We start from the raw sequence: 26,617 nt of genomic DNA, 5'->3' as shown, positions 1-26,617 counted from the left end.
AAAAGTAAAATGGAAGAAACAGTAGATTCTTCTCAAGACAGGTATGTGTCTAGACCTTCCATACAATTGCTTCCTCTGAGGACTAGACCACCTACCTCCACAAGGGCTTCCTGGCCCACTGCCAAACCATGAGTAAGAGTCCTTCCCGGGAGTGTAGTGAGGGAGCCTCTGACCCCAATTGTCCTCTTGTATCTGCTTAAGAAATTTGAAGTGACAGCTGAGCTGATTCCTAGGGATGTGGGGATACTTGAGCTCGCCTGTGGCCCTGACCATGGTAGATAAGGAACTTCCAGAGGTTATGGGAGGGATTTAAAAGACTATATAAGCCAAGCAGCAAACACATATAATTCCAGTAACTCAAGAGGCTGAGTCAGGAGGATCACAAGTTCAAGGCCAGCCTCAACAACGTAGCAAAACCTGTCTCAAGATAAAATTAAAAACGGCTGGGGAGTGAGCTCAGTGGTTAAGTACACATTAGTACCAAAAATAAATAAATAAAATAAAAGATGGTGTAAGTAGAATGACCCCAACCCATCTTTGGTGAAAAGGGAGAGGAAAAGAATGCTCAAGTTCATGGGTCACAGGTTCTCCAAGCTGCAGGATGGTAATGTAAGTGAGTGGGAGGGAGAGAGATGACTGGTTAAAGGCTCAAGCCATCATACCACACGTGATACACATACAGTAAAAATTAGTTTTTACTGTATACAAAAATCAAAAAAAGTGTCAAAAGGTGGTGCCCTCCACTCTGATGCCTGAAGGCCAGCATGGTTTTGGAGATTGTTTTTCCCAGTTGTGGTGGATAAGCTATTGGACAGCAGGTGGCACTCAACCCAGAGAATTAGAAAAAGGGAACTAGTTACTCAACTCATTTCCAGTAACTTCTCCCTCCTCCCCACAGGGCCCACAGAGCCTTCTCCAGCCCCACCTCCTGTTCCCTGGCCTGGGCCAAGTCCTCTAGCAGGTTCCAGATGTCTGGTTCCAGATGGCTGGTCCCAGAGTTGGGGAGCTATCTCTGGAAAAGCCCTCCCTCCACAAGCTGCCCAGGCAAGATGTAAGTGTGCCCCGGGGAGAGGCCTGGAAGAGGAAAAGGGTGAGGAGAGGGAGGATAGGACAGGGAATAGGACACATGCAGCCTATGTACACACGGCCCACGCACACACACGCACAGAGCAGTTAGTCCAGAGGGAACTGGAGTTTGCTTATGGCCTCTAGCAGCCTTCTTCCCTGGGGCTGGTCAGGCTTAATGCTCTGAACAGGAAACATTTAAATGTCCCCCTCTTGTACCCTCATTGCTGCTTCAGATCCAGGCAGAAGGCAGCCCTTCTGCAGATGAGACTCTCCAGGGAAAGGAGCAATGGCAATGTCCTCAGAGGGTGGAAAACTGAGTTCTGCAGCTCAAGCCGAATGGGAGGCTGTAGGAATTGGGTGAGGAAAGGGTAATAATGAGGGAGTAGACAGGAAGTGGCCAGGCCTCAAGGGCTGAGGCCAAAGCTACTGGCCCTGCCTTTGCCACAGGCCTTCCTATTCCTTATTGTCACTTGGCCATGGATATATGTTATTTTCATATATCCATGGCCTCCCCTACTCACAGGTGCTGGCTCCTCCTCTGGGGAGTCCTCCAGTCTTACCCCACACAGGGCTCTGTGCCCTTGGCCTAGTGACTCCCCCAGGAGCTGACATCCCCTGGGTACCCAAAGCCATATCTTAAAGGCCAAGAGAGCAGCACTGAGGCTCCAGAGGGTTTACTGTGAGGTTAGTCTTCCAGGACTTCGACTTAGAGCCATTTCCAGAAGGGGATTTTGTCACAGTGAGCTCAGGGAGAGGGCTTTCAGGGACCCTGGGGAGGGAGACTCCCAGGGGCAGTGGGAGGTGAATCTGCCCTGAATCGCCCATCTGGGGGGGGGGGGGCAGGGGGATGAAGAGTGCAAGTCAGGGAAGTGGCAGTCTACCCAAAACATGGCTTCCTACCAGTGTCTCTGTCCCTGTCAGTGTCTCTGAGTGCTGGAGGACAAAAGAGAAAGTGGCAGGACAGGTCTTGCATTTTAGACTTACAAAAGGAAACATAAACATTGCAGCTCTAGAGGAAAAGGTCAAGGACTCACACATCAGCTATTGTTGAGTTCCTGGGAAAAGTTTACCTTGGCGAAGATACCCCAAGACTTCTTAGGGCATGGGCATTATTCAGAATGAGGACATTTTTAGAACAGTACTTTATATTGTCTTTTGGCTTAAATTTTGTTTATATCAAAATAAAACATGCACATTTTTTTTAAAAAAAAAGCAGGGTCTTTCAAGTCTTCTAATGAGAAATAGCAGTCTGCAGTCTACTCCTCTCACCCTCCCCTTAAATGCTGCTCCCCAGGAGCAATCCTTTCCAATTCATGTAACGGTTTCATTTGGTATTTACCTTCATATATATGAATAATGCTTATTATATTATGCATTGTTCATTTTCAGTCTATTACTCACTTTTCAATTTTAGTCTATTATTCATTTTTCATTATTTCTCATTTCCTATTAATTCCAACCATAGAAAATAAGGACTGGTTTTATCTTTCTTAGACCTTCACCATCCACATTTCCCTTGCCCAATTTTCCCAGTTTATCAATGTTATCATTATTAGTTGAATCTATATTTATTATTTCACATTTGTGCACATAGTATTCAGTAATTATATTTCCTTCTCCAACTTTTGGGTTTCCCAGGAGTCAGTAATGACAGGGAGTTCTCTAAGGGCGGGAAGGTTGTTGGGTTTTGTTTCAATTTTTAGTTTGCTTAGTTCTCCCTGTAACTAATTTCTTCCAAACTCTTATCCAGGAATGTACAGCTTTTCTCAAAATACTGAGGCACAAGCTGGGTGAGGTGGCACCTGCCTATGATCCCAGCAGCTTGGGAGGCTGAGGCAGGAGGATAGCAAATTCAAAGCCAGAGTCAGCAACTTAGTGAGGCCCTAAGCAACTCAGGGAGACCCTGTCTCTAAATAAAGTATTAAAAAGGCCTGGGGATGTGGCCCAGTGGTTAAGTGCCTCTGGGTTCAATTCCCAGTACCAAAAAAAAAGAAAAAGAAAAAGAAAGTGTGGCCTTTGAGTGCCAGAGAGGTGCAGACCTTCTAGGTGGGACTGGAGTCACACACCAACTAACCCAAAAGTGACCCTGTGTCCACCAGTGGTGCAGACTCACTGTATACTTACCTGACCTCTCACTCCTCTGTGTCTTCCTTTCAGATCTCAGCTAGTAGGATAGATCTGAGCCAGCTCTGTGGTAAGCAGGGCTCCTCTCTGGGCAGCCCCCCTGGTCAGGGGGAGTTTGTGTCCTCAGGGAGGAGATTTCGGCTGACCTTCCGTGCACACACTTCCTCCAAAGATAAGACCACCCATCTCCACAAAGGCTTTCTGGCCCTCTTCCAAGCTGTGGGTGAGTATCCCTCCTTGGGTGCAGGCAGAGAGCCTCTGTCTCCAGCTATGGTCCCGGTGTTGTAGGACAGATGAAGCTGGACACTGAGGAATCAGCAGGAAGCAGTATTGGCTGTAGCCCAGGTCCAGAGGAAGGCTTTCACCTAAATCAGTTAATTTCTCTGAACCCAAAGTTCAGAAATGTTTAAAACTTTATACCCAGGGTATAGGGGGAGGGGGAGCTCAGAGACTCACAATCTGCAGAAGTTCACATAAAAGTAGGTTTTTTTGTATTGTTCTGGGCAATCAACCCAAGCCTGGATACAAAAATAACTCTAGGACACTCTCTGTGAAAATCAGTGCCTGGGAAAGGGACAGTTGCCTCCCCTTCTCCCTCCCCACACCCCACCAGCTGGTTTTTCCAAGGAACCTAATTAGCACCAGCACCATCTACTCATCTACTCTTTTGGACACCCCTCACTCCCCCCTCTCCACAACCCCACCCCCACCCCCACCTGTGGTGGCATAGGCCTGTAATCCCAGGGGCTCCGAGGATCCAGTTCAAAGCCAGCCTCAGCAAAAGCAAGAAGCTAAGCAATTTAGTGAGACCCTGTCTCTAAATAAAATACAAAATAGGGCTGGGGATGTGGCTCAGCGGCCAAGTGCCCCTGAGTACCCTCCCCCCCAAAAAAAGACTTTCCCCAGAATCTAACTACTTTCCTTTGAAATGTAAACAGCCCTGCAAAGGCTTCCTAGCTAAGGCTAGAGGCTGTGTTAAAGGAGCCTGTGTGCTTCCTTCATCACACTCTGCTTTTGTAAACACACTTTCCGCCTAAAAACTCTTACAATCATATGTAATTTTAGACTAGAAAATTTACTACACTAGATAGCCCATAAATGTTGTGAAAAACTAGTAAAGGGGTTCTCAACATCTGGAGTGCTGATCTCCTCCGGGCCCACAAGATAGTTATGACAAGATAGAGCAACAGGAAATAGGAAGCTTAACCACTTTTGAAACTCTTTTGCAGAAATTCTTGCTGATAGTCTAAGAACAATTATGGTGAGGGTCTCTGGAGAAGCTTAATTAAAATTTTCTGTGGAGTAGGGGGTGCCACTATACTGGTATCTTGAAGGGACAAGTGGAAACTTGAGTGACTGCTGAGGCTAGGGGTTCAGGGACATCTGGGTGGACCCCATCCTTGCCCCATTCTTGACCCTACTAGCAAGCAGCCCAATTAAGGGGAAATCATTGCTTAGCTCCAGCCATTGTTTCCAGGCAGATTTACAGTCCCAGTATTTACAGATCAAGAGAAGCCAAAAAGAGTTTTAAGTAAAATTCTAGATTTTTCAAATGGTGACTCAGACTTTTTTTTTAAAAAAGTACTTCCATGTGTTAAATTAAAAGGCAAAAACACAGTAGATAGTGTGATAAGTGTTCCTCTGATCTCTGGCCCTTAGTTCCTGGTTACTTTCTCCAGAAACAACTTTGCTTTCCATTTCCTGGGTATTCTTCCAAAATATTCTATACACTTTGAAGATACATTATGTGTGTGTTACATACTATATACAATGTTCTAAATTGTTTTTTCACTTGCTATATCTTTCTTTAAAATTATTTAATTAGTTAGTTAGTTTTAGTTAGTTAGTTGTCAAGGGACCTGCATTTTATTTATTTATATGTGGTGATGAGAATCAAACCCAGTGCCTCACACATGCCAGGCAAGCGTTCTACCATTGAGCAACAACTCTACCCTCTCACTTGCTGTATCTTAACAATCATTCCATATGCATAGGATTAGCATTGACTCATTCCTTTTTAATGATCACAGAATATCCCTTTGATTGACATGTCATAATTATTTAATCAATTCTCTGCCAATAGATATTTTACTGCCATAAACAATGATGATGTGGATTGCCTTACATATACATTTCTGAGTGTGTGTAAGAGAGCATCTTTAAGTCTTAGAAATTGAAATGGTCGGTCAAAAAAGACTTGCATTTTTATTTTTGGTATTGTTAAATTCCCCTCCATAAAGGTTTTACTGATTTACACTCCCACCAACCATGTTTGGAAGTCTCTGTCTCCCCCATATCCCACTTAGCCATAGTTATTTTTGAAGTCTTTGCATGTTGACAATCAGTTAGTAAGAACTAGCTCAATTTTTTTTTGGGGGGGGGGGTACTGGGGATTGAACCCAGGTGTGCTCTACCACTGAGGTACATCTATAGCCCCTCTTTTATACTTTATTTTGAGACATGGTCTCACTAAGTTGCTGAGGCTGGTCTCAAACTTGCCATCCTTCTGCCTCAGCTTCCAGAGTTGCTGGGATTACAGGTATGTGCCATGGCACCTGGCCTTCGAATACTTTTTAAAAAGCACTGTTCAAGTCAAACAAAATATAGTTATGGCCAGAACCAGTTCCTGAGTTGCCACTTTGCAAGTCTGTGTGAGGCCTAATGACAGTTATTTTCCTACAGTTGTGAGCTGCAGTCAGCCCATCAACCAGGCCAGTGGAGGCTCTGAACCCATCATTGTACCGGGAGCCAACTCCTCCAAGATCCATAGACACTGCCAGGAACCCTATTATCAGGCAGTGCCAGCGGGTGAGTTCCCATCTGCTGAATAAGCAATTTCCATCTGCCTCACTCCCACCCAAAGACCTACTAAGGCCCTCGAAGGACCTAATCTGTTAGCCTGACACCTTCCAGTTCTGAGTCTGCTTCTTTGCTCTCAACCCCCATTTTGCTCCTCAGGGACACTCAGCTGCCCATCCTGGGGGACCTGGAAGGACAGACAGGATGGGGTGGAGATTCCTCAGTGTGTACCTGGTGAGTAGTTACCTGCCCAGTGCTGTTCTCATGGTCACTCCCAAACAAGCCTCAGCTGTAACTTGACCTGTGGGACACAGGGGACTAAAGGAAAGCCTTGGGGTAGAAAGAGGAGATGAGAGTAGATGAGCATGGTGGTGCACGCCTGTAATCTCAGCACCTTGAGAGGCTGAGACTGGAGGATCACAAATTCAAAGCCAGCCTCAGCAGTTTAGTGAGGTCCTGATCAACTTAGCGAGATCCTATCGCAAAATAAAAAGGGCTGGGGATGTGGCTCAGAATTTAAGTGCCCCTAGGTTCAATCCCCAGGACCACAAAAAAAAAAAAGAGAGAGAGAGAGAGAGAGAGGTGTGAGAACAGAAAGTGAGGAGGAAATTAGGATGGCCCAGAAAAGAAGAGCCAAGGAGCTTGTCCCTTATTCTTCAAGGGTCAAAGTATGTCTGAGAAAAGAAAAGCACAAGAGGATAATCAGTTGGGTGAGTGAATGAGGAAGAAAAGGAAAGTTGAAATAAGAGAAAATTCTCTTTGTATGTATTTTAAGGGTACAGACAGGCTTTCTGCCTGCCCTCCCAAAATCTTCCTGCCTAGATGCTACACTGTGGCAGACGTGTGTGTGTGTGTGTGTGTGTGTGTGTGTGTGTGTGTGTGTGCTGGGAAGGGTGCCAAGCTTCAAGCCCAGGACCTTGAATATGCTAGACAAGTGCTCTAACCAGTAAGCTATGCCCTAGCCCTCTACGTTTTGTTTTTTTTTTTTTAACTGAGACAAAATTCACCATTTTAACCATTTTGAAGTGTACAATTCAGTAGATTTTGTAAAAACAATACCACTAATTCCAGAACATTTCCACCATCCTCCATCTGAAAAACCCAGTACCTCTAACTCTCTGTTCCTCCATCCCCTGGAAACCACTCATCTACTTTCTGTCTCTGTAGATTTGTTTATTCTGGACATCTCATACAAGTAGAATCACACAATATGTGTCTGGCTTCTCCCACCTAGTATAATGTTTTCAAGGTTCATCAATGTTATAATATGTATACTTTGTAGCAGTACTTTATTCTTTTTCAGGGGGCAGTAGTACAGGGGGATTGAACTCGGGAACACTGGACCACTGAGCCACATCCCCAGCCCTATTTTGTATTTTATATTAGAGACAGGGTCTCACTGAGTTGCTTAGTGCTTTGCTTTTTCTGAAGTGACTTTGAATTCAGGATCCTCCTGCCTCAGCCTCCTGAGCTGCTGGGATTACAGGCGTGCACCACTGTGCACAGGGGACTTCATTCCTTTTATACTTTTTTTTTTCTTTTTTGGTACCAGGGATTGAACCCACGGGTGCTTAATCACTGAGCCACATCCCAGCCCTTTTTATTTACTTATTTAAAGACAGGGTCTCACTAAGTTGCTTAGGGCCTCACTAAATTGCTGAGTCTGGCTTTGAATTTCCTCCTGCCTCAGCCTCCTGAGCTGCTCTTATTACAGTTGAGCACCACCATGCTATGCCCTCAGTCTTTTTATAGTTAAATAATATCCATTTGTGCCTATACACCACATTTTATTTATCCATATATCAACTGATGGGCATGTCATGTGGATTATTTTCACTTTTTAAAATTTTTTGTAGTTGTAGATGGACAGCATGTCTTTATTTTATTTGTTTATTTTTATGCAGTGCTAAGGATCAAATCCAGTGCCTTACATGTGCTAGGCAAGTGCTCTGCCACTGAACTACAGCCCTAGTCCCTTCTTTCCACTTTTGCCTATTATGAATAATATACTGATATGAGTGAAGTGGCTGGATCATATGATAATTCCATCTTTAACTTTTTGGGGAACCACCAAACTGTGTTTCATAGCAGCTGCCACATTTTACATCTCACCAGCAATATGAAGGTTCAAACCCGTCACTTGTAATTCACTTTTGTTTTTCCAGTACTGAGGGTGGAATCCAGGGGTACTTTACTACTGAGCCACATCCCCAGCCCTTTTTATTTTTTATTTTGAGACAAGGTCTCACTAAGTTGCTCAGAGTCTCACTAGGTTACCAAGGCTGGCCTTGAACTTGCGATCTTCCTTCCTCAGCTTCCCAAGTTGCTGGGATTACAGGTGTGCACCACTGCACCTGGCCACATTTTCAACTAAAGCATTACCTTCCAAATCCAATAGGATCCACAGAAAACCATAGGGCGAGCCTGAAGTTTCCTGCTCAGGGAGTGGGTTGGAGGACAGAAGATGCACATGATACAAATTAGGAAATGACATAGAAAACAGGCAAGAGGTACTAAAGACAAACTCTGCTGGCACCATGATGTGGCCCAGGGGTAGGCCCACCAAGAGTCTAGAGGAATGGCTTAAAGATGGCCGAGGAGGCAGGAAAGGGAGCCCCACAGAGTCAGTCCCAAAAGTGCTCATCCAGGCTCCCCACCTCTCAGTCCACTGTCCTGAGTCCCACACAGGTTATGTGCCCAGTAGTGTCAGAGTTGACTCACTGCTTCCGTCAGTCCCTGTGGTCTACACTCATGGGTCTGTGTCATCGTAAGGTCCTGATCCCATGCAGAGCATTACCTGGGGCCTTCTTTATGCATCCACCACAACACTCACAGAGCAGCGCTGTAATCCATGTGTCTGGTAGCAGGGCTGATTGTTCCCTTCTCCCTCTCTCTCCCAGTCTGTGGACAGCCAGTCACCCCCATTGCCCAGAACCCAAAGATCCTGGGTTCTTCCAAAGCTAAACTGGGCAACTTCCCCTGGCAAGCCTTCACCAGCATCTATGGACGTGGGGGCGGGGCCCTACTGGGCGACAGATGGATCCTCACTGCTGCCCACACCATCCAGCCTAAGGACAGCATCTGCCTCAGGAAGAACCGGAGCGTGAATGTGTTCCTGGGCCACACAGACATAGCTGAGATGCTGAAAGTGGGAAACTACCCTGTCCGCCGGGTCTTTGTGCACCCAGACTACCATCAGAACGAGTCCCACAACTTCAATGGGGACATCGCCCTCCTGGAGCTCCAGCACAGCGTCCCCCTGGGCCCCAACCTCCTCCCAGTCTGTCTGCCTGACAACGAGAGCCTCTACCTTGATGGCCTGTGGGGCTATGTCAGTGGGTTTGGTGTGGAGATGGGCTGGTTAACTGAGGAACTGAAATACTCACGGCTGCCTGTAGCTCCAAGGGAGGCCTGTGAGGCCTGGCTCCGGGAGAGGCATCGAACTGAGGTGTTCTCTGACAACATGTTCTGTGTTGGGGATAAGATGCAGATGAACAGTGTCTGCCAGGGGGACAGTGGTAGTGTCTATGTGGTGTGGGATGATCGCACCCATCGCTGGGTGGCCACAGGCATCGTATCCTGGGGCATTGGGTGTGGCAAGGGGTACGGCTTCTACACCAAAGTACTCAACTACGTGGACTGGATCAAAGGAGTAATGGACAGCAAGGACTGACCCTGGAACAATTGAGCAGTGACCAGTCTACACTGTGGAGGTTGCAGTCAAGAGAGGGTTGGGGGGCTGGGGATGTGGCTCAAGCGGTAGCGCGCTCGCCTGGCATGCGTGCGGCCCGGGTTCGATCCTCAGCACCACATACAAAGATGTTGTGTCCGCCGAGAACTAAAAAAAAAATAAATAAATATTTAAAAATTCTCTCTCTCTGTCTTAAAAAAAAAAAAAAAAAAAAAAGAGAGGGTTGGGGATGAGGACCGAGCCCTGGAGGAAGAAGCAGGGAACCCCTATTTAAGTCATTGATGCAGTCAGCACATGGGAGAGAAATCCTCTCCCATCAACCTAAACCATCTCAAACAGGAAGCAGCACCCCACAGCCCCCTTCTCCCCACCCTCTACCTTCCTGCATGTTTGCACCAGGGAAGCAAGCTCTGGACATCTCTCAGCACTCACCGTGCATGTCTTTGGCATCCCTTTCCCGTGCTTCATCTGCTGACTCAGCCTCTCCTGTAATCACCTATGGACAAGTCACCTTCTCATCCTTATTCAGAGGAAATATGGAGGAAGGGGTCTAAATTGCAATTTTGTGAGGATCACGAGTTTGAAGCCAGCCTCAGCAATTTAGCAAGGCCCTAAGCAACTCAGTGAGACCCTGTCTTTAATAAAATATTAAAAAGGGCTGGGGATGTGGCTCAGTGGTCAAGCACTCTTGGGTTCAATCCCCTGTACCCCCCTCCCAAAACTGCATTTTTTTCTGAACTATTCCAAAGACCCTTTAATTGACCTTCAAATATTCAAGCTATGGGCTTCATCACCTACTACAACTCCTAGATGCAATTATCAAAATATCCCCTTTTTTGTTTCACGTCTTCTCTATGCCAGGTGCTTCACATGTTATTTTACTTAGTCCTCACACTATTTTTGCAAAGAATGTGCTATTATCCACATCTTACAAATGAGGAAGCTGAAGTTCAGGGAGCTACGGTGACCCGTGTTAGTCCCACAGCTGGTGTTTGACTGCAGAGGCTGTGCTCCTTCAGGATGCCAAGATCCTCCCAGTTCTCCTCAAGACCTACCACATCACCCCCTTCCGTGTTCCGGTCCCTACATCCTCACAGATTCTCCCTCCCTGAGAGGTCTTGCTTCTGTGTAGATGGCATCACCTGCTCACCCTTCCTGTTGGCTTGTCCCATGCAAACACCTAGGTGAGCCTGGTGCTAGATTGGAAGTTCCTGCAGACAGCCTGGTTGGTGCCGCTCTCATCATGAAGGTACAGCTACCCAGAGAAGACCAACTCTTTAATTTTTAGTAATGGTTTGAGGTGCTTTATAGTGGAATACAAAAAGTAAAATACAACTATTCAGTGGAAATAGAAAATGAATAACATAAAACAGAGAACAAATTTATTAGTGTTGAAAGTCAAGTTCCCCTATGGTCAAAGGTTATATTTATCCTGGCAAAACAGCAGGATTCAAAGTTGTACATACATATGGTTACTTCTGCTTCTATTTTATAAACCTATAGGCAGTACAGAAGACAATAAAAATATTCTCAGGTGAGCATGGAGTCCCATGCCTTTAATCCAAACTACTGGAGAGGCTGAGATAGGAGGATAGGCACCTCAGGCTCGATCCCCAGTACTGGGAGAAAAAAAAAAAACTCAAAATATTAAACAGAAAAAGAAAAAAATAAATAAACAGAGGTGTTTTGGGTGATATGATTTTGGCTGTTCATTTCTCCCCCATTATGTATTGGCTAATTTTTTTTTATTTAGGGAGCATGTGTCATTTTTATTTATTTCATTTTACTTATTTTTTTTTAGTTTTTTATTAAAAATGATATGAGTTTCTCCCTACCATGGCAAAAATAGATATCTATATCCATGTGGGAATGTCTAGATCTGTATCTATTTATATCTCTAAATGTAGATTTAGGTCTATGTCTAGCTCCAAATCTATACATATAAAACTATAACTAAAGATGGTGAGGATGATCCAAATCTAGAGAAATAGATATGGATGATGAATTACAGAGATATAAACACAGCAAACCTACCATTATTTTAAGAAAGAAACTTTTTTGTGGAGCACAGTGACATATGCTTGTAATCTTAGAGACTGGGGAAAAGCTGAGGCAAGAGGATCATAAGTTCAAGGCCAGCCTCAGCAACTTAATGAGACCCTGTCCTGTCTCAGAGTAAAAAATTAAAAGGGCTGGGGATGTAACTCAGTGATAAAGTGCCCCTGGGTTCAATCCCAGTACCAAAAAGAAAAGAAAAGAAAAAGAAAGAAATTTATTTCCTCTAGAACCAAGTCCTAAAAGGAATGAACAATATAATAATATCTTAAATAAATGCAGGCACAATCTTCATCTGGCTCTTTCTTCTATTCTTGGTATATGGCAAAGGCATACCAAAAACATGTAAGTAATGGTTATTTTGAACAGGTAGGCAGAGTGGAGGTGGGGCCTAAGTGGATAAGGTCCAGGTTTGTCATTTTCCAGTCATATTGCATGACAGAACAGAACTCAGAACCCCTAGGATGTTACATGACACCAAGACAGAAATCGGAATTCCTAGGATGGATGAGAAAATTTCAGCTAAGACTTACCTTCTTATATTGTTCCCTCCTCACCTGTTCTCCCTGCCCCCATTATGAACATAACACACACACACTGCTATTAGGATACTATTGTGCAATTACAATTATAATTATGATAGACAAAAATTCCCCTTTCTCCTCATGTTCTGATCTGGTCCATCTCCTTCTCCCTATCTTTTGTCTTTCCTGATCAACAGGTCCATAGATCATGTCATCATTAAATCAGCCCTGCTACCAGACTCAGTTTTCAACTCCAACACATAAGCCTGGTGTGTAAAGCCTCTAAACCTTGGTTATTCTTGCATTTTCCATGTGCCTCCTCTCTAACTGCATTTGCTAATGACTTGGTCACTGCCAAATGGGCAACTGGCCCATCTTGGTAAGTGCTTGCAATCCACTGTCTGGCAAAATGCTTAGCACATTAAGTAGGTAACCCGTAAGGATGAGTAGGTGGGCAGGCAGATGGATGGAGTGATGGAGAAGTCAATATCATAAGGAAAATAAGCAGGACAGCCTACAAAGGTATAGGAACTGGGAGGGCTGCTCTGCAGGCTGAGCCTCCTATGGGACACAGTACTACAGGGTATTTGGAGCTATGCAGAGTTAATGACAAAAGACTCCCCCAAAGAGCAAAAATTGAAAACAGTACACCATGTCCTGGTGGACAGGAGAGCTATCCCAGAGGCCAGGCTTCCTCTCGAAAAAGACCAAGTCACTCTTGCTCTGCAGCCACACCCTTTTGCTTAAGCACTAAGCAACTGTAATCATCAGGACTCAAACTTGACCAGATGCTGAGGAAAGAGAACTTTTCTTGCCCCTCCGAAGCTATCCCCATTTTTCTAAGAGGAAAGTTGGCAAGCCTGTGATCACTGAGGTGGGAGGGAGGATTTCACCACTTAATACTGCTTTAGGGTCACCTGATATAATAACCCTCCTTCTCCACCTAAGTGTCATTCATGAGTAAAAGAGGCCAGGGCCCCAACACAACCAAACCCATTTCCCTCTGGCCACTCCTACAGGCCCTCCCCTACACCACTGTTCCTGTCACTTCATTCCAGGCATTTAACCCTGGGTGCTCCTGGACAAGGGCTGATGGGTGAATAAGGACAGGAAGAACAGGGTCAATAGAAAAGAACAGACTTTGTGGTGATGCATCTGTAATCCCAGGAGGCTGAGGCAGGAGGATTGTACGTTCCAGACCAGTCTGATCAAATTAGCGAGACCCTGTCTCAAAATAAGATTTTAAAAAGGGACTGAGGTTGTAGCTTAGTGATAAAGCACTTGCCTAGTATGCATAAGGCCTTGGGTTCAATCCCCAGTCTTGAAAAAAGAAAGGGAAGGAGGGAAGGAAGGAAGAAAGGAAGGAAGCAAAGAGGCAGCCCAAAAAAAGGAGTCCCCAACAGTCTGTGATTCCCTGTTTGCCTGTTCAATAGGAATTTTGAAAATACAGCAGAAGCTCCTAGGAAAGTCTTTGAAGAAATATTGATCAGATTTAGAAACTGAAGTGTCTGAAGTTCCAACCAAAGTCTTCCTGATCCTTAAAAATTCAGATCCACCTTCCTCCACAGCTCTTCCCCAAATGTACCAGCAGGTGGCGCCACTACCAGGGATTTCAAAACCAAAACCAAACAAAGTGGAAACAGATTTTTTTTTTTTTTGATTATGCAAATAGTTCATTCCCTACAACATTCCTCCGGGAATGGTCCCCCCTCCACCTCCACAATCATTCCCTCCCCCTTCCCTCCTCTGCACAACTGCTGTCTCCCTCAACACACAGTGCATCAAGAAGCTGTCAGGAGAGCTGAGGACCCAAACACAAACGGGCCTTGAGAAATGTGAGTAAGGCTAATGGGCACCAAGTTGGGAGGGAGAAGCTTGGGCATAGGAGGCAAGCCTGTATCCAGATTTATTCAGGGAGACAGAAACACCCTTCCCCACTTGTATACCTCATCTATCCCAATGCACACATGCATATACACACATGAACACATACCCTTATCCCTCCTCTAGAGGACCAGAGGAGTCCTTACATTTGTAAGCCAATATGATCTTCCCCTTCTTTTGTTTTTGGAATCATTGAGATCTTCCCAGGAGGAGGATCTCCCATGTGTGTTTCTCAGACTCCATGAAGGGTTTCTCCCAGAGGCCTTTGCTGAACCTTTGGGAGTCCTTTAAGAGAGCCATGTTTGGAAACCCTCACCCTCAATTGACTGGTCCCAAGCCAGCCTTATTCCGGGAAGAGAAGGGGATGGAGGGGGCAGGGCAGGGGAGAAGGCTGGGGAGGGAGCATGATGAGAATGTGGTGACCTCTGGACTGGACACTGCCCTGGGAGGGATGCAACAACTGCAGAGGCCAGGCCCCCTGCCCCACCTACCCCCACCAAGAGCATCTCTATTAGGTCTAGAAATGGACAGAGGGGATAAGGCAGAGAAATATGGCCATCCTGTCCCCCACCCCAGCCAATGCCTAAATAGCAAGGGTGCTGCACCCCTCCACCTCCACAGACACCCTTTTCCTTTTTTGGCAGGTGGCTCTTCTTCCTCTTGGTGTCAGCCCTGTTCTGCAGGGCAGGAGTCTCCACCCCCATCCCTCAGAAGCTTTTTGGAGAAGTTACTTCCCCTCTGTACCCCAAGCCTTACCCCAACAACTTTGAGACAACCACTGTGATCACAGTCCCCAAGGGATACAGAGTGAAACTCGTCTTCTGGCATTTTGACGTGGAGCCTTCTGAAGGCTGTTTCTATGACTATGTCAAGGTAGGAGTCAGATTGGGAGGGCAGAGGGGGGAAGGTCCTAGCCCCTTCTGGATGCTCAGGCTTGTGCCTTAACCACCCTGGACAGCATGCCCACCCCCAACACCACCCCAGCCCTGTAAAAGCAGGTGCCAAGTGGAGTTCTGCAAACCAGGTGATTCTGTAGATGGGGTACCCACAGGTTGAAAAGCCCTCAAAGCCACAGCCCCATTCTCAGGAGGTTCAGTCTACAAGAGTCAGACAAACCTCCAATCTGCTGACTAGCTAGTAGTCTTTGGGAAACAGCCATGCCTCAGTTTCCCTTCTCATGGAGGACATCTCCATGGCTGCCTGCCTCATCAACATGAGAAAAAGAAATGTGTATGAGTACAGCCTTCAGCAAGGATGGTGGACTCAGTTCCCTCATCTCTGTAACCAAGGGGGTTTCCTTCCCAGTCCTGTCTTTCTATTTCCAGCAAAAATAAGATTCCAGATTCAAGCAAAGCCCGTGAATTTTCTCTAACTACCATTCCCAGGTGACAGCCTGAAGGATATGAGAGAAAAACATGAAAATGGTGCCTCTTCCTAGTACAGAGGACTTGGCGAGTCTGCAAGGGAGGGAAGGGTTGGTGGCAGTGACAGTGAGGCACGTCTCCTGCCTTTGAGAGGTTGGAAAATCAGCTAAGGCTGGTGAGCCCCAGGAGCTTGTATTCAACTGGGTATATCCAGAGGGTGTGAATGGCTTGAATAAGATGAGGTGAAATAAGAAGACAGAAAGTAAAGACCAGTTTAGGCTCTAGGAATGAGGGAGTGATAAAGGCTGGGCAGAGGTGACCAGGATTCCAGTGGAAGAAGGGCACAGGAAGTGGTGGGAATGAAGAGAGACCTGCAATCCACTGGGGGAGCATAAAACAGGAGAAGTGAGGTAGTAGGCACAAGAGGACATGCAAAGAGTTAGTCACAGGGAGACTCAGGCAGACACATGAACATCAGTCACCTGGGACATTGCAGCAGCCAGAGCCCAGCAAGCAGTGACCAGCTGGAGCCATTGTGGGGCATGATTCTCTCTGGGGCGAGAGAGGAGGACTTTCCCCAACCTGTCACATGGGAAGCAATTCCTCCACAGGGCTTCTTCCTACCCCATGTCCTTCCTCCACCAGGTCTCCGCTGATAAGAAAGATCTGGGAAGGTTCTGTGGGCAGCTGGGGTCTGCACTGGGCAACCCCCCAGGGAAGAAAGAATTTTTGTCCCAAGGGACCAAGATGCTGCTGACTTTCCACACAGACTTTTCCAATGAGGAGAATGGGACCATCATGTTCTACAAGGGCTTCCTGGCCTACTATCACGCTGTGGGTGAGTGGCCTGAGGGAGTCCTTGATTCTGGCCTCAGCCACGTTGAATGGGGGATAGAAAAAAGGAATCTTGAATTCCAAGGAGCCAAAAGCCTGGCTTTCCTTGTTCTTCCTTCAAGAGAGCTTTATTCAAAAGAGGCCTGTCAACCTGGCCTCTGTTCCCATTGGGCAATTCCTATAAAGCAGAAAGACCTGGAGGTCCAGGTGGTCAGAAACTGACTGTATCTCTAGGCCCCTGGTAACTGACCTCTCTAAGACCAAAGCCAATGCAGAGGTCTCCCAGCAGAAATTCAACTCTTCTTTCTGGAATCTCTTCCAGACCTCGATGAATGTGCTTCCCAGCACAACTCAGCAGAGGAGGACTCCCAGCCCCAGTGCCAGCACCTATGTCACAACTACATTGGTGGCTACTTCTGTTCCTGCCATCCAGGCTATGAGCTTCAGAAGGATGGGCATTCCTGCCAAGGTAAACTGAGGTGGGCACGGGAGGGAGGCAGGGAGACAGGGACAGAGCAGGAGCTTGCTCCACCCCAAGAGACCCTGGTGACCCCTTCTGGCTCTGATCTCACAGCGGAGTGCAGCAGTGGGCTGTACACAGAGCCATCCGGCTACATCTCCAGCCTGGAGTACCCCCGGCCCTACCCCCCTGAGCTGCGCTGCAACTACAGCATCCGGGTAGAACGGGGCCTCACCCTTCACATCAAGTTCCTGGAGCCTTTTGAAATTGACGACCACCAGCAAGTGCACTGCCCCTATGACCAGCTCCAGGTACAGCTCCCTACCCCACTGAAAGACCCCTTCTTCTCCCCATATCCACTTGGCTCTTCTTGTCCCATTATGCTCCTGGATCCTCTGGCAAAGAGGGAGGGATGACCAGCACCTTACAAAGGCTGCGTAGGTTCCCACAAAACTGAAAGTGACCTTCAGCTGAAAATATACACAAGGCAAGATTCCACCACCACCACCTCCCTGGTCACCAGGCTCACACCCAGGCATCCCTGTCTAAAAAATGTCCTAGCTGGAGAAATAACCATCCCTCCTCCCCCATCAGATCTATGCTAATGGAAAGAACTTGGGCGAGTTCTGTGGGAACCAAAGACCTCCTGACCTTGACACCAGCAGCAATGCCGTGGATCTGCTGTTCTTCACAGATGAGTCGGGGGACAGCAGGGGCTGGAAGCTGCACTATACCACTGACAGTAAGCTTCCTAGACTGCAGCCAGAGTTCAGTGTAGAGCTTATGCTTAGCATGCAGAAAGCCCTGGGTTCCAACACAAGCACCAAATAAATAAATAAACAAAAAATGAAAATAAGCTTCATGGGGACCTCCCTTACTGGCCAGCAATGGGGAGAGAGAGTGGGGGAAAAGAAAATCAAGTGGCTCTGAAATAACCATGCCCACTGGTCTCCTCAACAGTTATCAAGTGTCCCCAGCCCAAGCCCCTGGATGAGTTCACCATCATCCAAAAACTGCAGCCTCAGTACCAGTTCCGTGACTACTTCATCGCCACTTGCAAACAAGGCTACCAGCTCGTGGAGGTAAGAGCCTCAGGCTGAGGAGAGAAAGCCAATCCAGTGTCTCAGGAGGATTCCAACAGGTAGGTCCACAGCAGCCCTAGACTCACACACAACTGGAATCATCAAGGTTTGAGCTGGAGAGTCACCTGATCTACCAGCTCTCACACTTGACTGCACTCAAGAGAGTTTTTAAAATACCAATGTTGGGTCCCCCACAAGAGACTCTTGATTCCATGAGTCTATAGTGCACCCTGGGTATTAGGATTATTTAAATCCACCCAAGGTGATCTAATATGCAGACAAGTTTAAGGACTAGTGATCTAGTCCGATAACTCTTGGCAGAAAAGGCAGGGTAGAGATGTGGTGACTTATTTAGCATAACGTAATGATTTGGTACAGTAGGGACTGGGACCCAAATCTCCTACTCCTGCTCCAGGGCTCTTTTCTGCATATTGATGGTTTCATCCCAGGCCCACTGACCTGTCCTCAGCTTTGCAGACTCAAGAGAGAATATGGTTTTGTCGATGTGCCATTATCACAAAAACTTGTGCTACTTTTTAAAAATAAACAATTGGCAAGGAATGGTGGTGCCAGTAATCTCAGTGACTCAGGAGGCTGAAGTAGGAGGATTGCAGGTTCAAAGCCAGCCTCAGCAACTTAGCAAGCCCTTAGCGACTTAGCAAGACTGTTTCAAAATGAAAAATAAAAAGGGCTGAGGATGTAGCTAAGTGGTTAAGCAATCCTGGGTTCAATTCCTGGTACCCAAAATAATAATAAATGAAATGAAATGAAATCTACAACTGGCTGGGCATAGTGGCCCACACCTGTAATCCCAACAAATCAGGAGGCTGAGGCAGGAGGATCACAAGTTTAAGGCCAGGCTTAGCAACTTAACAAGACTCTCAGCAACTCAACAACACCCTGTATCAAAATTTAAAAATTTAAAAAAGGACTGGGGAGGTAAGTTCAGTGGTTAAGTGCCCCCAGGCTCAATCCCCAATATCAAAATAAATAAAAATTAAAAAGTGCCAGAGGGGCTCAGGTTGTGGCTCAGTGGTAGAGTGCTTACCTTGCATGTGTGAAGCACTGGGTTCAATTCTCAGCACCACATATAAATAAATAAAATAAAGGCCCATCAACAATTAAAATATATATATATTATATATTAAATATATTATTTATATGTATATATATATATATATATATATATATATATATATATATGGGCTGGAATTATAGCTCAGTGGTAGAGTGCTGGCCTCATACATGTGAGGCACTGGGTTCAATTCCTAGCACCACATATAAATAAGCAAATAAAATAAAAGTATATCAACAACTAAAAAATAAAAAAAATTTTAAAAAGAGCTGGAAATGTAGCTCAATAGTAGATTCAATTCCCAGTGATGAAAGAAAGGAAAGAAATAGTATAATCTGGGAAAGAAAATGTGATACAGGGAATTCCAGGGAGAGAGAAGCATTGGTTTACTCTAAGGTGAAGTTTTTTTCTTTCAATACAAAAACCCATCCTGACTTGTGGGTTTTATTGTTTGTTTTCTTGTTTTGAAATTTTAAATCGTAGGGTTTAGTGAGAACAGGCAAGAGTCTGGAGGGAAGCTTATTGGGTCCAACTTTCTGCTTTGTGAGTCGATATACCATCTGTGGCTCTGGACTGAGAGGTCTGGCTAGTGAGAAATTACAGTCTGAAAAGTACTAGTTTTGAAGAAGGCAGGAGGCCATGATGGGCCCTAGTGGGGGAGCCCAGGTCTGAGAGCTCAAAAGCCGACTTGAAACTCCCTACTGCTCCTGTGTGGGGAAGGACAGCTGCCTGTCTCCTGGTACTAACAGCACCTCTCACCTTTGCTCAAACAGGGGAACCAGGCACTGCTGTCCTTCACAGCTGTCTGCCAGGATGATGGCACATGGCATCGTGCCATGCCCAGGTGCAAGAGTAAGTCACAATTCAGGGCTGTGTCTTCCATTGGCGACCTCCCAGCTTTGGGTACCTGAGCTGAGAAGGAAAGAGGGGGTACAGGCTAGGCTCTCTCCAAGAGCCCCTCTCCGTGACTTGCTCTTTGAAGCTTATGGCCCATCTTAGGAACCACTCAGCCCCATCTCCTCAAGATCAATGGGCTCTACCAGAACCAAATTTCACCCCATCCAACTCCTGTCCTTTGCAAGTGCCCTCCTCACTGACTGTATTTATCTAAGTTTCTCACTCTGTTCTGCAGGCAGACAACTTACATTCCCCCTACTGAAGCTCCAGGGCAGTCATTCTCAGTTCTCACACAATCTTGTGTTCTCCCCTAGTCAAGGACTGTGGGCAGCCCCGAAGCCTGTCTAATGGGGACTTCAATTACATCACCAGAAGTGGGGTGAATACCTACGAGGCCCAAATCCAGTACTACTGCCATGAGCCATATTATAAGATGCAGATCAGACCTGGCAGCAACGAGAACGCACGAGGTAGGAACTGATGCCAATGACAGTCCTCTCTCCTTTACATCTTCTTGGGATGTCTGAGATGTCTTCCAGTGGAATCCTTAGGGAATGTATGCTAATATATCTTCCCAGGACACTGGCTCCTCCTGAAATTACAGTCTGAAAAGTCTATTAGAGAGAGAGAGAGAGAGAATTTTTTTTAATGTTTATTTTTTAGTTTTCAGCAGACACAACATCTTTGCTTGTATGTGGTGCTGAGGATCGAACCCGGGCCACATGCATGCCAGGCGAGCCTGCTACCACTTGAGCCACATCCCCAGCCCCGATGTTAGTTTTGAAGAAGGTGGTATGAGAGCTGATGCAAAGAAAAAGATTTGAACTTCATAAACTATCATTTCCTTTTCACCACCACTACTACCATCAACACAGTCACTATCACTACTTGTAACAACACTATCATCACCACCAACAGCACCAACACTAGCACAGACACCATCATAACCATTATTGCTAACAATACCAATACCATCCTTACCAACAATAACATCACCACCACCACCATCGCCACCAACATCATTACCATCACCACCATTACCAGCACCAAGGGTATCCATAACATCATCATTACCAATGCCAACACCACAGTCACCACCATCACCATTATTACCAGCAACATCATTGCCACAATCATCATTATTACCATCACTATGAAAACCAATACACACACCACCATCACCATCACCATACCAATACTCCCATCATCAACACCACCAACACCACCAGTACCATTACCAATACCACCATTGTCAATACCAATTCCACCATCACCACCAACACTACCATTACTATCATCACCACCACTGTGACCACCATTACCATCACCACCACTACAGTTTCAGTGAGACTTGCCCCTCCATTCTTCCCACCCAGGGTGAATATTGTGATTTTTTTCATTTAGGTTTACTTAATGACTCTCAAAATCATCTATGGGTATCTTGAAAACTTAAAAAAAAATCAAGGTTGGGGGTATAGCTCAATGGTAAAGCACTTGCCTAACATGTGTGAAGGAGCTGGACGCAGTGGCGCACGCCTATAATCCCAGTAGCTCGGGAGGCTGAGACAAGAGGATTGCAAGTTCAAAGCCAGCATCAGCCAAAGTGAGGCACTAAGCAATTCAGTGAGACTCTGTCTCTAAATAAAATACAAAATAGGGCTGGGGATGTGGCTCAGTGGTCGAGTGCCCCCGTGTTCAATCCTTGGTACAAAAAAAAAAAAGTATGAGGGGCCCTGAGTTCCATCCCCAGCACTGTAAAAAAAAAAACAAAAAAAAAAACTAGGTTATGTATGATATGCATTAAGAGATGGGCTTTGGGCTGGGGATGTGGCTCAAGCGGTAGCGCGCACACCTGGCATGCGTGCGGCCCGGGTTCGATCCTCAGCACCACATACAAAAAAAACAAAGATGTTGTATCTGCCGAAAACTAAAAAATAAATAAATAAATATTAAAAAAAAAAGAGATGGGCTTTGGAGTCAGACATCTCTCCCTATTCATGTTAGTTCTGGTGCTTAGAAATTCTGTGATCCTGCTAAGCATAGTGGTGTACTTCTGTGATCGATCCCAGAGACTTCGGAGGCTGAAATAGGAGGATCACAAGTTTAAGGCAAGCCTCAACAATTTAATGAGACCCTAAACAACTTAGTGAGACCATGTTTCAAAATAAAATATTAAAAGGATTAGAGATGCAGCTCTGTGGTAAATCATTCCTGGGTTCTATCTCCAATACCAATAAATAAATAAAAGAATATTTTGACCTTGTGCAAATTATTTAAACTCAGTTTCCACATCTGTATAAATTGAAGATAATATGTACCTGAAAGTATCACTGGTGGCACATAAATGAGATAATGTAGACAAAATGCTTAGCCAAAAGCATGGTACATTGTCAACAAGCAAAAAAAAGTAGCTAATGCTGGGCAAGTGGCACACACCTGTAATCCCAGTAGCTAGTGAAGCTGAAGCAGGAGGTACAAAAATGAGTTCAAAAGCCAGCTTCAGCAAATCGAGGTGCTAAGCAACTCAGTGATACCCTGTCTCTAAATAAAATGCAAAATAGGGCTGGGGTTGTGACTTAGTATTTGAGTGCCCCTGAGTTCAATTCCAGTACCAAAAAAAAAGTAGCTACCATAATTATCTGCAATCCCACTACCAAGATGTGTCACTAACTGGGCATGGTGGCACATGCCTATAATTCCAGAGGCTGAGGCAGGATCAGTTAGAGGCCAGCCTTAGCAATTTAGCAAGGTCCTAAGCAACTTAGTGAAACCCTGTCTTCAAGTAAAAAATACAAAAGTATGGGGACGTAGCTCAGTGGTTAAGTACCCCTGGATTCAATCCCCAGTACCAAAAAAAAAGCCTCACTGATAAGATTTGGATATATTTCTTTGGTTTTATGACTACTTGCACAAATAGGCCTCACATAGACATGTAGTTAAGTACTCTAATTTTTTTCCACTTGACCTTAAAACAAAAATATATGTAAGAGCCTCTTAACATTTTTGATATTTTATCCTTATATATTTGAACAGTTTAACTTTCATCCTCATCTGTGTTGGTTCCTTATCTCCCATCTCCCTATAACAACACAGTCAGTGCTCACTGGCTTCTGCAACCTGGCTTTCTTACCCTTCCCACCCTCAGGGTTGTACACCTGCACAGCCCAGGGCATCTGGAAGAATGAACAGGAAGGAGAGAAAATCCCTCGGTGTTTGCCAGGTGAGTGGAAACCCTCTGGGGCCATCCTTGATATCTAAAGCAGCCCTGCCCGACCCCAGAAGAAGCATGGCACAGAGAAAGGAGACCCGAGTGAGGAGAGAGATACTTTAGCTGGAAGTAAAAACCAGAGATGAGGAGTAAGGGCAAAGGAGAATAATACAGAGACGAGGAGGAATGTACTAGGAGAAAGTAAGAGAGGCACAGAGAACTGGACCCAGTCCTGATGCTCTAGCATTTTCACCGATGGGAAATCAGGGAATAAATATAAGAGAAATCCCAGGAAGAAATAAACAAGAAGAGGAGAAACTGCCCACAATAGGTCCAAGAACAGGGCGTAGGAAGAGAGGAGAAAGAAAATGGGCAAGAATCAAGCAGAAGGGAGGAGGGGAACTGACTGGCCACAGAAGGGGGGGGGGGCAGGACCCGGGCTGACTGGTCTTGTCCTCCTGTCTCTCTTCTCTAGTGTGTGGGAAGCCCGTCAACCCTGTGCAACAGAAGCAGCGAATCATTGGAGGGCAAAAAGCGCAGCCGGGCAACTTCCCCTGGCAGGCGTACACCGTCATCTACGGGCGAGGGGGTGGGGCCCTGCTGGGTGACCGCTGGATCCTCACAGCCGCCCACACTCTCTTCCCCAAGGACCACAACGCACAGGAAAATGTCACCAAGGATGTGTTTCTGGGCCACACAAATGTGGAGGAGATCCAGAAATTGGGAAATCACCCTGTCCACAGGGTCATCGTCCACCCAGACTATCGTCAGGACGAGTCCCACAGTTTTGAGGGGGACATTGCCCTGCTGGAGCTTGAAAACAGTGTCACCCTGGGCCCCAACATCCTCCCCATCTGCCTCCCTGACAATGAGACCTTCTATGATAAAGGTCTCATGGGCTATGTCAGTGGCTTTGGGATAACAGAGGAGAGGATTGCTAACGACCTCAGGTTTGTCCGCTTACCTGTAGCTGATCGAAAGGCATGTGAGAGGTGGCTCCAGGAAAAACAGAGTAACGATGTGTTTTCTCAAAACATGTTCTGTACGGGGGACCCATCTCTAAAGCAGGATGCCTGCCAGGGTGACAGCGGAGGTGTTTTTGCAGTGAGGGACACCAACAGCGATCACTGGGTGGCTACGGGCATCGTATCCTGGGGCATCGGATGCAGTAAAGGATATGGCTTCTACACCAAACTACTCAGTTATGTGGACTGGATCAAGAAAGAGATTGGGGAGGATGTCTGAGCCTAGATTTCACTAGGCCAGAATCCAGAGAGCAGTAAAACATAGTAATCTGACCAGTAGATCACCACTAAGAACCCACATTAAAACCGCTGATGCAGAAAGACACTGTGAAACTCTCTATTTCTAATTGTATTGTCTGTTTGTTTTTGTTTTCGTATTGCCTTTTGGTTTTAGTTTTGGCTTTTTGCTGTGCTGGAGATCAAACCCAGAACCTCAAGGGTACAAAGTACATGCTCCATCACTAAGCTACATCCCCATCCCATAAATTCTCTACTTTATAGTACCAACCACATTCTTTACCTGAAACAAATCAAAGATGCCTTTCATTTGTCCAAGGATTACAGAATATATACTTATTAATCTCTACTTACATTTTCCTTTTCATTTTTACACCACTGGGAAGTTGAATAAAACCTTTTACAAATAAAAATTTATGAGACACTTTGGAGTGTCAAATAAATCAAAAGTGGTATTTAATTAACATAAATATTTAATAAGATCATGTTTAAAATATTTACCTTAGGAACACGATAATAACAATTTACAATTAGTGTTAAGAATAACAATATATTGGTGGTTCAAGATTTAGCTCAGTGGGAAGCACTTGCCTAATACCCCCAAGGTCATGGGTTCATCTGCAGGGCTGAAAACAAAACAAAACAAAAACCACCTCAGGAATAATAATAATATATTTCTGCATTTTGTTTTGATTGTACAAAAGAAGAAAGTCCTAATTTTCCCACAGAGTTGTAAATGCAACAGCTTTTTTAACAGCTCACCTTCCAAACTCTAAATAGTTCTTAAAGAAAGAAAGTTATTAAATTTTTGTCCCCAAGTTGAATCACTAACAATATTTTTAAATAACTTGGGTTTTTGTTGTTGTTGTTTGTCTGTTTGCTTGTTTGATTGTAGTATTGGGGATGGAATCCAGATGCACTTTTCCACTGAACTACATCCTTAATCCTTTTTAATTTTTATTTTTAAGACAAGGTGTTGCTAAATTCCCCAGGCTGACCTTCAACTTTCAATCCTCCTGCCTCACTCAGCCTCCCAAGTTGCTAGGATTACAGGTGTGCACTGTCCTGCCTGGCAATAACTTGGATTCTTTAAGATTTGTTTAAAGAGTCAGGCTCAGGGCTGGGTATATAACTCAGTTGATAGAGTGCTTTCCTTGCATGCACAAGGCCCTGGGTTCAATCCCCAGCACCACAAAAAAAAAAAAGAGCCAAGCTCAGTGGTGTATGCCTATAATTCCAGCAACTTGAGGGGTTGAGCAGGAGGATCACCAGTGTCAGCAACTTATCAAGGCCCTGAGCGATTTAGCAAGACTCTGTCTAAAAAATAAAAAGGGCTGGGGATATAGCTCAATGGTAAAGTGCCCCAGGATTCAATCCCTGGTGAAAGAAAGGAAGGAGAAAAAGAAAAAGAGCTGAGTATGGTGGCACCTGACTGTAATCCCAGCAACTGGGAAGACTAAGACGGGAGGATCACAATAACCTCCAGCAATTTATCAAGACCCTGTCTCAGAATAAAAAATAAAAAGGGCTGGGGATGTACCTCAGCGGTAAAGCAACCCTGCATTCAATTCTCAGTACAAAAAAAAAAAAAAAAAAAAGATATATTTAAATATCATGGAAGGATGCAAAACTTGTATTAAACATTCCAAATCTTTATAATAAAACATTTTGTGTCAGACACAGTAGTATATGCCTATAATTCCAGCATCTAGGGAGGCTGTGGCAGGAGAATTGCAAGTTCAAAGTCAGCCTCAGCAATTTAGCAAGGCCCTGTTTCAAAATATGTCAAAATAAAACATAAAAAGGGCTGGATATGTGACCCAGTGTTTAAGCTCTCCTGTGCTTTATTCCTGGTATTTAAAAAAAAAAAAAAAAACTGCTATTGCACAAGCAACTACAGGGGACTTGTTTGAACAATTTTACATAATCTAACATATTAAAATCATTGCAGTGTTGAAACAGTCCCAAGCATGGATGAGTTTATAAATCCATTGCCGGTTTATAATCTCTTATCCAACCCCTCAGATCCAAGTGCTTTTCAATATTAAAGATTCTATAAGTTTTAGGAATGTAATATACTGTTATGAAATATCAGGTTTCAGGGAAGCACCCATAATAAAAATATATGAGTGATTCTTTGGAAAAACATTTAAATAATCCCCAGTAAAGATAAAGCTACCCATCAGTTCAGGTCAGATTTTGACACTAAGTAAGTTTCATTGCCAAACTTAATAAAAGCATTTCTGGGGGGCTGGGGTTGTAGCTCAGTGGCAGAGTGCTCGCCTAGCAT

The 26,617-nt window shown here is 45.2% G+C and overlaps 2 protein-coding genes across 2 annotated transcripts; both read left to right on the top strand.

Annotated features, from left to right (window-relative positions):
* Window positions 1-896: 896 nt before the first annotated feature.
* C1rl (complement C1r subcomponent like) lies at window positions 897-9,834 on the top strand. The gene is made up of 5 exons (XM_046424043.2): window positions 897-1,051; window positions 3,226-3,415; window positions 5,875-6,000; window positions 6,151-6,225; window positions 8,892-9,834. The coding sequence occupies exons 1-5, from the start codon at window positions 983-985 to the stop codon at window positions 9,662-9,664; spliced, it is 1,233 nt and encodes a 410-aa protein (XP_046279999.1). The 5' UTR covers window positions 897-982; the 3' UTR covers window positions 9,665-9,834.
* Window positions 9,835-13,941: 4,107 nt separating this feature from the next.
* Window positions 13,942-24,411, top strand: C1r (complement C1r). The gene is made up of 11 exons (XM_046424042.2): window positions 13,942-14,096; window positions 14,790-15,018; window positions 16,155-16,347; window positions 16,666-16,812; window positions 16,918-17,114; window positions 17,398-17,545; window positions 17,764-17,885; window positions 19,734-19,812; window positions 20,172-20,327; window positions 23,003-23,077; window positions 23,541-24,411. Coding segments are annotated over exons 1-11 (2,118 nt in total). The 5' UTR covers window positions 13,942-14,094; the 3' UTR covers window positions 24,311-24,411.
* The last annotated feature ends 2,206 nt before the right edge of the window (window positions 24,412-26,617 follow it).

Source organism: Marmota monax, unplaced genomic scaffold (genome assembly GCF_021218885.2).
Source record: "Marmota monax isolate L192 unplaced genomic scaffold, Marmota_monax_Labrador192_F-V1.1 WCK01_AAM20220418_F8-fsc00186, whole genome shotgun sequence".
NCBI lineage: Eukaryota > Metazoa > Chordata > Mammalia > Rodentia > Sciuridae > Marmota > Marmota monax.
The sequence above is the reverse complement of the archived record's forward strand: the minus strand, read 5'-3'. Positions and strand labels throughout refer to the sequence as shown.